Source organism: Crocodylus siamensis, chromosome 5 (assembly GCF_052110815.1).
Source record: "Crocodylus siamensis isolate JL-2025a chromosome 5, ASM5211081v1, whole genome shotgun sequence".
Classification (NCBI taxonomy): Eukaryota; Metazoa; Chordata; order Crocodylia; family Crocodylidae; genus Crocodylus; species Crocodylus siamensis.
Genome location: NC_143399.1, coordinates 102820906 through 102837736, shown reverse-complemented (window position 1 = coordinate 102837736; position 16831 = coordinate 102820906). Strand labels below are relative to the sequence as shown.

Sequence of the window (16831 nt, the reverse complement as noted above, 5' to 3'; positions counted from 1 at the left end):
AGTGTCCATGATTTGATTTTGACATTGATAGATTCCAGCCTGGAGTGAAAATGTTTGCAGTTTATCAAAAAAAAAAAAAAAAAAAAAAAAGATTCTATATCACTGACCAAGTATGTATATGGATTCCTTTCTGAAACTTTGTACGTTTGTAAAACAAAGCCAGCATTGCATGGTTATTGATGCAGCATAAAACTGAACTAAGAGTTGTGAGGTTACTTCATTGCTTGATTACAGGGCCGATGTGTAGGGGGTTCATGTGCACCCTCTGAGTGTGGTGGTGCGCCCGCTGCAAAAAGGCACCACCGACATTGTCACCACTTGCCACCCTGCCGCCGATACTGCTGGTGGTGTCTGCAGGCAGTCCAAGCTCCCCATTGGCCACCACTGATGCTACCAGCGGCAGCTGCAGGCGGTCGCCAACCCTTGGTTAGCGCTTGCCACCTTCCAGTGATGCATCTGCAGGATTTCCCCCACTTACTCCTTCTGTGCTTCTGCTGCCACGCTCCTGCCACCACCACTGCATCGTTCATGCTTATTTTCATAATATAAATTAGCATATGTCACTAAGACTTTCTTTTAAGAAGATCATAAACTGGGTGGTAGGTAAAAGAAATGCCTTAGATTTAGTTTTTGTGAGGTCATTTGTAATCGTTAGTGAAACTTTCATTAGACTTTGGTTGAATTTCATAATTTACAACAAAACTAGGAAAAAGTTTAAGGTCTCCCTCTACATGTTCAGGTAAAGGCACAATAGAATCTAATCTGTGATCCACACAATCATACTTTCTGCCATATTATGTGTGTATGGCAGACATTATAATTGTAGGATCGCATATTAAATCCAATTGACTTTTTTGGAAGTGTAGGGAGAGCCCGAACTTGGGCTTCCCCTGTATTGGAAAGAATCAGGCACCCAGGGTTATGAACCCACTTTGCTGAAGGGTCTCCCAGCCATGGGGACCATGCACAGTCTAGTCTAAGAGTTCCTGCAGCTGATGGGGCTCTGGGTCTCAACTGTATATGAAGTGCAGCAGGGACCCGGAGTCCTGTCAGCTTTGGGACTCTTGGTCCTGACTGTGGATGAGGAGCAGCCAGGACCGAGAGCCCTATGTGGGCCAAGGGATTTCATGCATCTCTGAGCTTTGGGGATCATGGTAGTCTCAATCTCCAGGGCTTAGGGGTTTCACTCTAGGCATGGTAAACCAATGTGGCTGGGAGTCCTGCCAGCTGACAGAGACCCCAGTCACAGGGAAGACCCTGCTACACAAACAAAATTAAAGCTTGACAGCAACCAGCTATAAAATTAATACACATTTTCAAGGTCTACCTTTATAGCTTATTGGACCTTGCATATGTGGCTGGTCTAAAAGTAATTGCACAATTAACCTGTTAATTGTGCAATGCCTATAACCTGAAGAGGGAGTCTAATTGTCTTGTTTCAAATTTTGTAATGAAAATTTCACCCTTTGTTGTTGATGCTCTTTTCTTCCAAGAGCTTACTATTAATTGGAACTTGTGTTTAGTATGTCACTTATGTCATTTATCTACATCATTTTTAATATGTCATTTTTAAATCTAAATTTGCTAAGCGGTTTAAAATGTGTTGTTCTTCCTCTGAATGTGCTAAAAGGACAGTAATGCACTAGGATTAAATATTTTAATCTGATTACCCATTGGTTTTCTCCCAAAGTTAATTTTATGTTAGGGTTACCCTTGATTTCTACTAACATAACTGAAATGAGAATTTGGCCCTAATTTAGAACAGGGAATGAAGCAGTGCAGCCAAACCAAACAGTTGCTAAGGAAGGGGAGGGGAGGAGATATTTTCATTCATTTCATTTTTTCTTTAAGTAGTTCAGTAACTAAAAGGCTCGCCTAGGATATAGGACGCCCAGGTTGTTCCCTCACAAGGGAGTTTGAAAAAAAAGTAGTCCTCAGCTCTCAGGAGGGTGACTTAACCAGAATCTCAAATATTCCTGTAAAAGTTTCAGTCCACGTTGCATAACTAGGACAGGGTGGACAGGGCACCAGCCCCACGTGCAGACTCTGAGAGGATACCAGAATCACGCCATGAGTCTGTGTCATGGCAGTGGCAGCCCTGTGCTGCCTCTGCTTGTCAGTGGAAACTGGGCAGGGCAGTGTTGCACCATGTAGTATATCTGGGCAGTGGGGGGCAGGCAGGGAAAATGGAATGATGCTCTCCCTAGGGCCTTTGCCAGAGTAGGCACAGCCCCTGCACCCAATATATATGCATGGGAAAAGGGGAAGAGTGCATGGGGTACCAGGATCAGCTTGCAGCAAGCCCAGTCATGGGGCTGCTACTGCCACAGTTGAGGTGATCCTGCTACAGCAGTGGCAGAAAAAGCAATAGCCTGGGAAGGTAAATTCCTCCCCCTCTCTCTGATCCTCATTTTGGTCAGTCCAAGTGACCCCTCTCCCCATCTGGTCCTTGTGGTTCAGGCTGGTCAATCAGGTGTTCTGGCCAGATAAAATTCCTATGGGGAGGCAGAGAGCTCTCTCTTCCTGCCAGTAGGCATCATGAAACTACAAGCAACCTACCCCAGGAAGTGGCCTAGTGATTTCTGTAAGCAGAAACCTGGAAACCTGCCAGGAGTTAGGAATTATATCTAAGCAAGTCATGTCTTAAAAAGGTCACTGTATCTAATCTCTGTAAAGACTGAAGTTGCTTTTGTTTGCTCAAAGTGTATTCTGACTTCCTCGTCCAACCCTCCGTTCCCATCTGATCAATAAAGGTGTTGGTTTACAAGCTGCATTGTTGGGCACTGAAAGAGGGAGGGGCCTTCTGCCTCTTGTCTGGCCAGCAAAGTTTGTTTCTTTATTTTCCCCCACTTCTTCCTGATGCTATCTTGGGATGCTTCAGGCTGAAAGCAGCACCCCAAAATATTGCCATGGGCAAAGTACCCCCTAGGTTCACGCAGTCTGTGTGCCCCGAGCTGCACAGAACCCTGCCAAAGACGAGTGCCTAGATGGTGGCAGTGTTACCCTAGGCTTCTGAGTATTCTCCAGGAAGTGGGACAGTTGGCTGTAGGCTCCATGAGGGAGACCCTTGAAGTGAGGCTTTGTGACTAGCACAGTGAGGCAGGTGTCTCTACATGGTAGCAGCCCCTACTGTGATGCCACAAAACCTTTCCTTCCCCTCACCCACAGCCCTCCCCATCCTAATCTACAGTTGTCAGCATATCCTTGTGAACCTTGTCCTTTCCCCCCACCCCCGACATGCACATCACCTGCCCCAGGAGATCAGTGAGTTCTTTTTACTTCTGTATAATCCCTCCAGTTGATGTTATTCTACTATGTATAATAAGTTAACAGTCACCGAAGTATCCATCAGAAGTGATGTGACTACCTCCAATGTGGGAGTCCTAACAATCAGAGTAGAGCAGTGGTGCTCACTGGTTTGGCCCTGCAGGATGAATGGCAAGGAGCCAGTCCATTGGCCAATCCAGCCCTGGGGCCACATGCTGCCTCTACCCAGCTGGGATTGGACTCTGGGGGTCCTGCATTGCCTTGGACCAGCTGGGATAGGACTCCATGAGCCCTGTACCACCACCATGTGTCAAGACCAGGCCCTGCACATCTGAGCTAGTGTGTAGGGCCACAGCCCAGCGGGCTTCCCACAGATATATGGGGAGCACCACAGGTGAGATGACACAGCACTGGGGGTTGGACTATGTCTAAAGGCCCAGGGTTGAGCACCCCTGGAGAACCATTTTTTTTCTGTTACTTGTCTTGGTTTGAGTAGTTGATGCAAAGAAAAATAGCTGTTGAAGCAGGGACTGAGGCATATTCAGGTAAGAAAAACACAACACAACACTGCCCTGCCTAGTACTCTGGATGTTCAGGGACAAGATACAGCATCTTGGTTCAAATTCTTGCTTTGGAAAAATCAGAGAATGAATTTGAACTATATTGTAAAAAATCCCCAATGCGTGTCTTAGCTACTAGGCAAGAGGGTGTGCTAAAATAGATTTCTCGTCATCTCTTCTGTTGGAGGTGGCTCATCTGGCCTGGACTATTTCAGTATTCAGTGAGGAGTAGGCTGAGAGGGTAGAGAAAAATGACTTCTTACTAGTGGGTAGGATATTTGCTAATCTTAAAAAAAAAAATTGGGACCTAATTTTGTACAAACACAGAGTAAGGCACAATTCCTGCCCTTAAGACACTAAAGTACATGATGGAGGCAGAGAAAATGGTAGTAAAAGGTATGTGATGTCATCCTAGTGTTTACAAATAGCAAAATGAAGCTCAAACAAAATCAAGAAGGAGATCCAGGAAGGGATGGGTGCTTCTGATGTGTGTCTAAATAAGTTTTGAGAGTCTCTGTACAAATCACTTACTCAAATTCACACAGCGAAGAGGCAGGAGTTGAGGTCACACTTTCTGCATCCTAGCTAAATTCTTTTAGCCATAAGATTATCCTTTCTCTGAAATATTCTCAATAGATAGTGACAGCGTAGCACCTTTTAGCTGTCATGGTACTATTTCTTGTTTCCAGATATTGCAGACAAATGAGTTTAGATGGTCAACCATTACAGTACATTCCCATTTAGAGATCTTAAAAGATTTCCATCTGGCACAGATCTACCATTTTTCACTACTGGCAAGAGTTTTCAAACCTCTTTGTGAGTATGAAGAAGGTTGTCCTGTATTAGCTGTTGTTTCACATAAGCAAAAGCATTCTCTCTGATGACAGATTTATGATTAAGGTAGCTGGTAGAATGTTCCCATCATCAGAACATAATGGATACTTTGTCAGTAAGCAATTCACTTCCATTCACAGAGGTGCAATTATCAGCCTTGCGGGATATGAAGACAGTTTTGAGTGCTCCATGGAACTTTAGTGTTTATTCCTAGTCTACAAGCAACAGTAGCTCATCTGCTGTCTTCCCCAGACAGTTATTTTTCATACATCCATGCTTATTCAGGATTTCTTCCTCAAAGATCTCAACAGATCTGCTTGTTAAGCACATATTAATGCTCACAAAGGACATATATATTTGTCCTTTTTGGAAGAAATGGTAGCCACTGCTAGGCTCAGTGAAATGATTCTCATCTGCTGTTCTGGAATAAGGGCTCAGCAACAGTGCACACGACCTTCCATTCTAAGGCCACCATGGTTCTCTCTGTTCTGTTGGTTATTATCTTAATGTGAGAATGGCATTGACCATATTTAATAGAAGATTAATAGATACTGACATACAGTCGAATAATTGAAGCTTCAGTTTTTGGTTTTGTAAACAAGAACAAATGTTCTTATATGTCATTGTCTCATTGGGACATCCCCAAGCAGTCAGCTAAGGACATCCTTAATAGATATTCCCAAGATATTGACTTTCACACAGGGAAACTGAACAAATGGAAGAAGTATAGAGCTTCAGTCCTAATATGGGCAAGGTCCCATGCACATCTTTGGGATTCTTATCTTCGGCAAGGGTCTCTGTCCATAGCTTCTTTTGTAGGCTAAAGCAATATGTAGGCATACTGAAGACCATGAAGGGTATAAGATTAGACATATAACTTCCACACTTACAGCTACTGTACCAGAAGGATATGCGGGGCAGAACATTTTAATCTGCATCAGGAAGGACAACTAACTACTACCAGGCTTGTAAAGAGAGTTTAGGCCAAAGTACTTTAGCTTTAAGTTTAAACATTAACTGCAGTTGATTGCCTACTTCCTCCTTTCCCTCTTCCAGAGATATTCATCTGGGCACAGAGACGCATGGATACCAGTCTTAAATACCTAACAGAATAGACACCAATGTAAAGAAGCCAAATATAAGCTTCAGGCACCCAAATTGGCATCTGGTTTTGCAAATCAGTAGAGATAAAAACAAAAGCACAATACAATAAAAAAATAAATTGAGGGAGAGAGAGAGAGAAGAAAATGTACAACAATTCTGAAGCTAGCATTGGCTAGATGTGTTACTAAATATACTGAATGTTGGCCCTTTTTTCCAGGTTTCCCCCAGTTCTGGCAGAAAATAATGATGTACTTTTGTTTAAATTCTTTCCCTTGGTTCCCAATCTCCCATTGCTTAAGTATTTTTATCTGACAGAAGCCTAATGCAGGGAAATGGGAAGCTTGGATGCTGGAGAGTTGTGATTTAAAGATTTAAGAGTTTTGGTCTTCCCACCAACAGTGTTTTCACTTGGTGAATTCTGCTGCAGTTGATGAAGAGGCTGCTCTGCAATCCTACAATACCCCCTTCCCCCCCCCAGTGCGCACGCACACACACACACACACACACACACACACACACACACACACACACACACACACACACACACACACACACACGCACGCATGCAGCATGGATCTTTTAGGTAAGAGGTGAGTGTTAGCTATACCATCACTTCAAATTAATGCTGCCGCATTTCCCTGGTGTTTAGATTTTTAAAAAGCAGGCCCAGAGACCCCCAGAGAAGGGGTTAAAGTGTTAGTGATGTACTTGGATACCAGCCTTCCAGCCATAGGGGAATTGTTCCCCTTTCATTGAAGTCCTTCAATCTCGTTGCACTTTAAGAGCTCCCTGGCTGACAGATGTGGCCGGAGGCTGAGGTCTTCCGGGAAAACCGTAATGTACTGAGCAGAGTCTCCTCAGTAAAGAATTGTGATGCAGCTGTTAAACTGAAAATGGAATGATTTTTAGGCCTGTAGAGCCATAAGGGTTGTCCTGGAGCTTTTTGTATTGCTGTTTATTTTTGTCTCTAATCTATGGCTGAGCAATTGGAGGACACCAAGATTTCTGTTCAGGTGATCCATAGTGGTTGAGATTTTGCCATATATACTAGCCGGAGAGTCAGTAACTGCTGAGCAGGGAAGGCATATGAAGCTGGCAGCTCAGGAACTGAATTATTGATTAACACAATTTGAATGGAATGCTGTGTACTGTATATGCATTAAAGTCATCTGAACTGTTAAATAAATAAAGCTGTTAACAGAAATGCACTTCATGTGTACCAGGACTGAGCATATGTGGGCATATAGCATTAAAGGGTCCTCTCTCACAACTTCTGTTAATGGTTCAGCCAATTCTGTTTGTACTAGCACTATTTTATTTTGCAACCTATGCATCTTCAATTGTCAATAAGAGGAGGAAATGGCTTGCATACACCTGGGGAGGGGCAGCATCCTTTATTAAAACCAAATGTATGGGGCAGATTTGTGTCCCTTATTTTCTTTATTTGTGTCCTTTATTTCCCTACAGCAAATAGCTAACTTTAATCCTTTCTGAAAATAAGGATCAAACAGTCACTTTAACTGAAGTCGTCATCACCACACTTTAATCTCTTCCTTTATTTGGATCTTTGCATGTCCCTTTGTTTGCTCTTCAGATTTTGAAATGAGTGCAGTTACAGAGAGGAGAGGAGAAATAGAAAACCAAATGAAATCCTTATGACAAGAACAAAAGCATGCATTTCATCTTTGAAATAGAAATACTTGTATAGACAGATTTTTTTCTAGCATTCTTCTTTCCAAGAACTTGTAAGATTTCTCTTAACACCCAAATATGTATTCTTGACATTAAGAGAATGATTACTGCTGATAATAACATTATTCACAAGGCAAATATATCCTTTGACAGTGCTTTAACATGAAAATATATATTCAGTAAAGCAGCTTGCCATATCTTCTTTACTAAGGGCCATATTGCAGCATTGATTTTTTTTATTATTATTATTTTTTACGTAGAAGTCTCCACAGAAATCAATGAAGACTTCTCCTGAGAAAAATCAATGGCACAATATGACCCTAACAAAGTGGTAAATTTCATGGTGATATAAATTGTATTTTGTTTTTTAAGATGTAAAATGCACCTGCCTGGAAGCACTAGAGAGTCTGCTTGACTAAGTGTGAAACAGAATTTCAGCCACTGAATCTAGATCTTAATGAGAGATGCTTTGTTGTCCAGTAGGTCTCCATCAGAGTCCCAGTTTGGTGGCATTCTTGATGCAAGCTGTTTTATGCAGCTATGTTATTTATAAAACAACTCCTATCCCCTGCCGTGCAAACAAACAGTGTCCCATGTAAAATCATTTTTATTTGCACTCAATGAAGAGCAGCAGAAGCTGGACAACTGTATTTGTCAAACAGACATATTGGGCCCTGTGAAAATCCAAGAGACCAGTCCTGACCCCAGCTAGCTTTATTGTCATAGGTGGATAAGCATAGAGCTTGTGAATACTCAGGCCTGCGATCTTAAAATTCAGTTTTATTGGGCTTGGGTTCAAGCAAATTTCAATTACTTGAATATTAGTGAAAACTGAATGCAAAAAGGGATGGGTGTTAAGGCCACATTTGGTTGAATTAGTTCCTTATTTCTGTAATATAGAAAAAAATCTGTGTTATATACTTTGAGCACCATGATTGTATTAACTACTGTTAATGAGTCATGGAAATTCATAAGAACAAAAACACCTCAGTAATTACACTGTGGCTGAGAAACACCACTTTTTTTTCCCCTCCCTATCAGTAATCTGTGCTAGGTTCACAGAGTAATGTTTTTAATATAATCACTGGGAACCTACTTAATTCGTGGTCTTGCAGCTTTCGCGGAAACCACAATATTCAGGATTGTCTGAGAAATCTGTGAAATGAACAAAAAAAAAAACTCCATAAAAAATAAAATGCTGTCTCCCACTGGAGAGTCTACTGCCAGGTGGGGAAGGTGCCATCACCCTCATCCCTCCTCAGTCCTGGGGCGTCTCCACCAATCACTGCTGAAGGATGGGGCCTCTCTGCCAATTGGTGCCAAGGGGTGGAGCCACCACAAAATACCCTTAAAACGGCTCTACACACCATGAGGGGCCATAAGAAACTCTAGTTTTCTCTCAGTCACATTGTTGGTCAGCACTGATTTATGTTTTAATCTTTAAGTCAGGTACATTTTGGTGTTAATGAGTATCATTGTCTTGTATTACTGCTTTCTGAATTGCTTTCTGGTTTTCCCCTTTGACTGCTATTTTGCTGTGTCTCCCCACATGCCTGTATAAATATTATTTTTTTAATGATAGTCCTAAGATTACCCAATCCAGACCACCATCATCCCTATTATTTAGCATTAAGCATGTCCTGAGAAGAGTTTGCCAATTGGGATGTGCATTTTTGAACCAGTGTTTGTTGTTGTTTTTTTTACTTTATTTTATTCTCTAAATATTGGTTCCTACATTGGCACCATTTCCATGTTTTATTTTTGTGCAACTTGTACATGTTCATCTCAAAGAATAAGGTTTGGCCCCAAGCAGGCTGTGAGCAGCTCCAGGCTTTTTGAAAATCTGCACTCAGCAGTCTCCAGCAGCCTGGGGAGCATGTGGGGTTTGTTGGGAGGCATGTAGGAGTTCCCCATCCTACTGGCCTCAGCCAGTGCAGGCAACCTGCATGCCCTCCTCCCCACCAGAACAAAGGTTGGATGTGTGTCCTGGTTGCTAGCAGTCTAACCTACACCACTTACAGGAAACCATGTAACTTATATCGATTCCATCTCAGGCTTTTTGAATGTCTACACTTAGCCCAAGAGTTGAGTTTATTATGTCAGAGAATAGTTAAAACTGTGCTTTAATTTCTTGCCCACCCATCTTAACTGGCTCAGAGTACAACAAAGAGGTATGGGTACCTCTTTTCTCACACATGTGGGTATGGGTATTGTTTCACTTTAAGACAAGTGATATCAGTGCATCAAGAGCTGGAGGAAGCAGGCTTACATTTTGCAAGCTCACATTTTGTAGCAGAGATAAAAAGTAAAGCATCTCACCTGTTGCTACACTATCCCTCAGTATTTTCTATGTGAATTAGAAGTAAATAACTTGAAATCACTGAGATGTGACAGGTTTATTTGATAACTGGGCCATAAAGGAGAGGCTGCATACTTGTCTTCAAACTGACACAAAAGTAATGCTAAGTAGAGTCAGAATGAACCATTCTTATGGTAGCTTTGCAGTAGTCTATAGCAGCTCAGTGCTGCAACCACAGTACTAATGGTTTTTAAAGCTCTGGTTCTTGAGCTTCTCTCTCTGTCTCAAGGAGCTAACTAGGTGTGAGAATTTAGATGAACACTTCAATGTAATTTTATGTAATTTGATGTTGCCATGTAAATCTCTTTTATAGGTCCCTTTAGATGGAATTTAATGCGGCAAAAACCTTGTCATCAGAAGGATTCATGTCTGCATTAGCATTTCCACAATAAAATCAGAAGCTAAGTGGTGGAGGCCACAGACACCTCAAACCTGGATTCTACGGCTCAGCATTAAGTGCTGGAGTTTTTATTACTTGCAGTAGGGAAGCCTTTGCCAATGCTTACAAGGAACTGCTTATCCCTTCTTCTTTGGGTCCTGTTTGATGGAGGTCTCCTAACGCCACTGCAGCCACAACCACAGCAGACTTTAGAAGCCAAGCCAAGAGAAAATGTTGTCACAATGCCAGGGAGGAGGTCATCCGCCCAGCGAGTCAAACGAGGCTGGGTATGGAATCAGTTTTTTGTGCTGGAGGAATACATGGGCTCCGAACCTCAGTATGTGGGAAAGGTAATTTGTTTTCTATCTATTAATGTAACTACTAAAGTGACAAGACAAATAATAATATCTACTATAAATATGCGTGTGTGCCCCTACTGCCTCCCACACATGGATCAACCTGACTCTTCTTGTGCTGTATCTTCTGTATTTGGTGGTTTGCAAAGAATATAAATGGAACAGCACTAAGCTTAACAGTAGTTTAAGTGAGAGGCACATCTAGAAAGTCCCTCATTTTTACAGCAATTTAAAAAGAATATGACCCATACTCTGGTATTTCTTACAAGTCATGACAGAAACAAGGAAAATACTAGAGGTTTTAAGTTATTCTATCTTGAGCATTGTGTCAGGGCCCAAACTGAATGTATCAGTAGCTGTAAGTCAATCACTTGGTAGATGGGCAAAAGATCCACTGTTTTCCACTGGAGTTATGTCCATTTATCCCAACTGAAGATTAGAACCTATGTGTTTAGCAGACTTGGTTACTAATAAAACCCTGAGTTATCAACATTGATGATTTTCAAAATGTATGGAGCTTGTTCTATGACACTGATTACATTTTAAATGATTTTTCTAATCCATCATTTTGTGGTTAAAAAACCTGAAGAATTTGAAAAACATTTTACTATATGATAACTAAACATTTAAAACATACTGTAATAGGAGCTGTAAGGGTGCATTTTTTTTTTTTATTTTAGTCCTGGATGTCGGAACAATTTTAGAAGTTAGATATGAATCCACATATCTTAGGCTCCGGGTGAAAACAGTCTTTTCTGTGAATTGGTATAGTTACTCCACTTTGGCTTTTGGCAACCACAGACACCTGATTTTGCTTTTAAAAACAAGTCGTATTTCAATACCGGTTGCTTTGCTTTTTGATTACTGCTACTGCTTCCGTGCAGACCTAAAATGGCAAATTGACAAGTGTCTCCATATTACATAAATCAAACAAACATACAATGAAGTTCCTATACTGTGGATGCACGTGTGTATGCAGTGTCTGTCTGTCTCTGTTGTACCAACCATTGTTTTTGTGATTCATGAATAAGTTGTCAGGCAGTTGTATGGCGGAGTAGTGGAGGCTTTAGAAAGTTAGATTATGGGAATGCAACTTGAACTACAGTGATGTAAAATATTATATTTACCTAAGGGTGAGACTGGGATGGCAGCCTTGTTGTTAAGTTATATCTCCCTTTGGCTCCAGAACCAGGTGTTTGCACAGAGGTGGACTCATGCAGAATGCGGCCTACAATCAACCCAGCTATTAATGGGGTCTTCAGAATTTGGAGATCAAAGGCAGCTGATGTGATGCTAGCCACATCACTAGGCTGTTGTGCTTTAACTTTACTAGCCCAGTGGATCATTAGGACTTTGGTGTCCTGACATAGACATTTATGTGGTTCCATTGAATTTTAAGTATAATCTATCAAAAATCTGCGATGCTTTGAAAATTCAGCTGTGGATGTTCTACTGGTTTCCCTTTTTTCCTTACTATATATTATGCCTCAGTCTTAGTTAGCCTTTATTGACCTCTGAAAATTAGAGGCATTATTGTTGTTCTTGTTTAAAGCACCCAAAACTGCTAGTGAACAAGCGCTAGAGGCTGCTTGCTATAGAGATGTAGCATCATACTTCTGTCCTTACTTGAACATCACAGGCATTTTCCTCATTTTTATTGTGAATTTAAATGCTGTCTGTCTATTCAGGGAAGTAGTAGTTCATTCAAAATGTAATCAGACTGACAATTATGGCAACCTCACGTCCTCACATTCCCTCCCACTCCTCCCTCCCCACTCCTGCCCAAATCATTCTAAGCAAAGTCCTCATAACTAGGGAAGGGAATAAATCAGAAGGCACCATAAAATCTGCCAAATAATTTGCCATTCTAATTTAGGTGGAATGCACTCAAATACTACAATTTTAGAAATTTGTTCAAGACACTAACGCACATATCCATTAAGATTTGAAATGTTAGATATACATTCTGAGTCTAAAAACACAAACGTAACATTATGGTCCTGTGTAATTATCCCAAAAAAGAAGAAAATTAGAGGATAACATTCCATCTTTGAATTGTGATGTTCAGCAGCTTAGAATCACATTTTTTTCCCACCTAACTCTAGCTACTATATAGGGCAGAGGAACGAAATAAGTTTCATATGCAATGACTGACTTCCCGTTTTCTGTGGCACAGGGAATACTAATGCTAAGTATGTCATAGTTAAGGGAATGGTGTTGTGTTCTTTGTCATACCATGCACAGATACCACATATAGCTATTGTGGCTCATGGGCCTTTATGTTACTTCCCTAGCCTGCTTTACAAAGGATTTAGGTCTGCTTCTAGGTTGTCAAAAATACAACCAGATTATATGCTTAATATTTATCTAGAGAAGAAAACATTTGGGTTTCTTTACTGGTCAAACCAAAGGAGTCTTTATGACTAAGGAGGAATATTCATTATAGCCAGGTACAGACTTTTCATTTTTACCAGTATAAGTGATCTGAAACTCGCCTGTACCTGTAACAGAACAGAAGCTTGGTGCACATTGGACATTTATGCATGTGCTCCAGAAGTGGGGAGGCACTTTAATTAAAGTGGCTCTGAGAGCTGCTTTAATTAAAGCACCCAGAGCATCACATGTATCAGGATCCTGGTGCTGAAAAATGGCAGCATTAACTACAGCTCACTGAAATAATTTAAAATAGCCTGGTCTAAAATAGGCCTGGATCAACGTGCACTCAAACTTAATTGATTTAGGTTAGACTGGTGACTTGAACTTCTGTGCCAGAACCCCTAGCAATTCATGTTAGGTCATTGCCAGCATCCCACACTACTTTACAGCCCCCTGCCAGTGCCTTCCTCCCTTGCAGGGAAGTGTGCTGGCACTCACCTCATACTTGGCTCGTCTGACTGAGTGCCCAGCAGGCCCCACTCCCTAAGCAATCACAAAGCCAAGTTAATGCAGATCCCTTTCTAGTGCAGACCCTTTCTGCAGCCCCCTTTCCTGCTTCTGGCCAGCTGTCAGTGGCAGGCAGGCATGCAGTGCAAGGGGAAAGGGAAGTGTCCCTGTACAAACCCTGTCATGGAGCATCCCACAGTGTGCACAGGGACTTGACTATGATGAGTCCAGAAGAACTCCTGTGAGCAGGCACAGCACCATGAAGCCCAGGTGAGCTGTTGGGCATGGGCAGCTTTGTGGTGCTCCACTTGCTTCTGGGGTTCTCCTAGGCTTAGTGTCAGATCTGTGTGTACGTCATGGGGTGCTTCATGCTGGGGTTCATGCAGGGTCTCAGATGCCTCCCTTTCCCCTCCCCCAAGCCCCAGCTGTCTGCCTGCAGCTGACAGATGTTTGTGGCTGACAGATGATACATCATGGGGAGGGGGACGTTCTAACCTGTGCCTGGAAGCCAATCAGGGGTGCCTCTGGTGCTTGGCTGCACTCAGCAGTCTCCAGCAGCCCAGGTAGCCTGTGGGACATGTTGGGAAGTGTGCAGGAGCTCCCCACCCTACTGGCCTCAGCACTGTAGGCAGCCTGCATGTCCCACTCTCCCCCCCAAAAAATGGTGAATGTATGCCCTGTTTGTTACCAGTCTAACCTACACCACTTACAGGAAACCATATAACTTTTATTGATTCCATCTCAGGTTTTTTGAATGTCTGTACTTAGCCCAAGAGTGAGTTTATTACATCACAGAATAACTAAAACTGTGCTTTAATTTGCTTCCCTGCTTTGCTTAACTGGCTTAGATTACAGCAAAGAGGAGACCATTCTCAAACATGTGGGTACAGATAGTGTTTCACTTTAAGGAAATTGATATCAGTGAATCTAGGGTACTTAGTATGTGCTTTAAGAAAATGTGCCTCTGGTGTGCCACTTCTAGCTACACAATAAAATGAAACATGATGGATCTGGCTGGTAGAACACAAAATTATTTGTAATGTATAAAAATGCCTCTTAACATTAAAGCAAGAGGCACAGGTCTGTTACCAAGACAAAATTGTTCCAGCTGATCAGCTACAGAAACTATTTAACTTTCTATTTGACGCTGATTACCACTTCCTTCTATGAGGCAGAGTTGCATCTATATTAAGTATTTGTTTCAGACAAGCCAACTGAGATTAGTGAACACATTACTTCTTGGTGCTTACTTCTTTGCTTGATGTTCTTGAAGTACTAAGAGGTTATAACTGTATACTATTCTGTGAATGTGAATGAGTGTGAGTGATCTAGAAGTTTAGTGTATATAATTTATATTTAATCTACAGGTAATTTTTGACCTGTCAAACAGTGGGATAAAATGAATACCCAGAATAGGGAGAACTCACAAGTATATGACATGAAACCTTTCTGCAACATGAGGACATATGGTTTCTAACAATGGAATCCAGGTTGTGCTTCTCCATGTGCCTAATACATTTAACAGGTACTACTTAGGTGTATCCCTAGGTTTTTCTGGTTCCAGCTGTAAGAAATTCATGGCTTCAAACATGGACCACAACCCACAGGGAGAGTGAATGGAATACTTCTCAAGAAACGTGCGTGACATGTACAGCAATAAAAAAAAATACAAGATGGAAGAATATGTAGAGTGGCGTAGGTTAGGAGAACAAAAATATTTTCTCCACCAGAAAAGGAACATAGAGTGAGCTTTTAGCAACTGGGAGGGAGTAAGCCCCACTATATTTTAACCAGTCTATGGGCTTTGAAAGTAAATCTTTTTTTTTTTTTCATTGTTAAATTTTCAGGCAAGATTTAAAATGAGATCCTGGATGGGAGAAATTCTGACTGCATGCTGAGGGGGAAGGTACTATCAAACTGACAAGATCAGAATAGTTAATATCCTAAATACATAGCTACTCCCACCATACATGCAGGGATTCCACCATGATTAAACAAGATGAACTTATGGACATTTATAAAATGTTCAAATCATTGTACATTACATGACCAAGTAAGCTCATAAGTAGTTTCCAAAATACAAAATACATTTTTTTACTTTACCTGTACTGATTCCTTAACACCAAGCTCAAACCATATATTTTGAAATGATTCTTGTTTAGAATTACTTTATATTGAAGCTGGTATATGTATCATTTTGTCCAGAGCTTTTCCCTCTACCTTGTAAGACTATTTTGTAATTGGAATTGCAGCTTTCATATCTCTTTCTTCCAGCAAGGGTAACAGGGGACAACACAGTGACAGGTGTACTGGTGGTTACATTGCTTATTATAGAAGTACAGTTCTAACAATATCTCTGTAATTTATAAATGGGGGTTTTAATGTGCCTATTAAATAGGCCGACAATTTCACTAAACATTTAGGATGACTAGTTAATTTTAGAAGCCACCTGGAAAAGAACAGAAGAGATTTATAGCAGCAGCGTCAGATGTTATCAACCCAAACTCTCAATCCATTTTATGTTCGCTTTCAGGAGACTATCTTAAAAAGTGTCAGGCTGAAATTCAGAAGAGTTGTAGAAATGGATGGGGATTAAACTAATTCACCATTAGAGAACCTAAAATAATGCTTCAGGTTGACACATTCAGAGCTGTCAGTAAAATATCTGCTTGACAATACACTTTACCCATTGTAAACTGAGCAGTAAATCAAAGTATCAGAAATCTTAAACCTGTATATTGCATAGTGCCATGGGAAGGCCCCAAAATGCGCCTCATTAGTAGACAGGTACCCTCATTGACTACTCTATAATTGATATATAGACTGGAATACAAATGTTGGGTCCAGTAATTCCCTGAGATATCCCTGTGTAAATGGAAAATATTTTGGAAGGTAAAAATGAACCCCTAGCATTCGCTGGACTGGGTGATAAATTTCTACCCTGTTGAGATATTGAAAAAGAATAATAAGCACATGCGTGTGTATATATAAACCCAATGGTCAAGATTCTCTTCAATGCCAAACATGGGTTATCATTGGGTCCTAGCTCTATCCTGAAGCAATTTAAAAATACAAGCTACCCAGTTACTGTTCTTGAAGGTACCATATGCCCATCAAGGACAGGTATGAAAGGAAGTACCTATTATGTCACCTCCTAACTTTTATTCCCCTTATATTCCCCTGTATTACAGCAGAATGGCAAAAGTGGAGATCAGGAAATTCTTTGCTGCATGTTTTTAACCAGAACATAGTCCCTCTTTGGGGCTTGTTGTTTTACCTGATTAATTTGAAATACAAGCACTGGACTTTACACATGATTAATATTAACAAGGTCAGTCTCAAATCTATAATGTAGTGGACAGGTATCACTGTCATGTTTGGTCGATCTGTTGGCAGC

At 41.2% G+C, this 16831-nt stretch overlaps 1 protein-coding gene across 1 annotated transcript in view; it reads left to right on the top strand.

Moving 5' to 3' along the window:
• CDH12 (cadherin 12) overlaps positions 1 to 16831 on the top strand; it is a 953181-nt gene that overhangs the window by 687038 nt on the left and 249312 nt on the right. Inside the window, exon 6 of the mRNA XM_090049941.1 lies at positions 10130 to 10545. Within this exon, the coding sequence (XP_089906067.1) occupies positions 10315 to 10545 (231 nt within the window). The 5' untranslated portion in view covers positions 10130 to 10314. The remainder of the gene's footprint in view (positions 1 to 10129; positions 10546 to 16831) is intronic.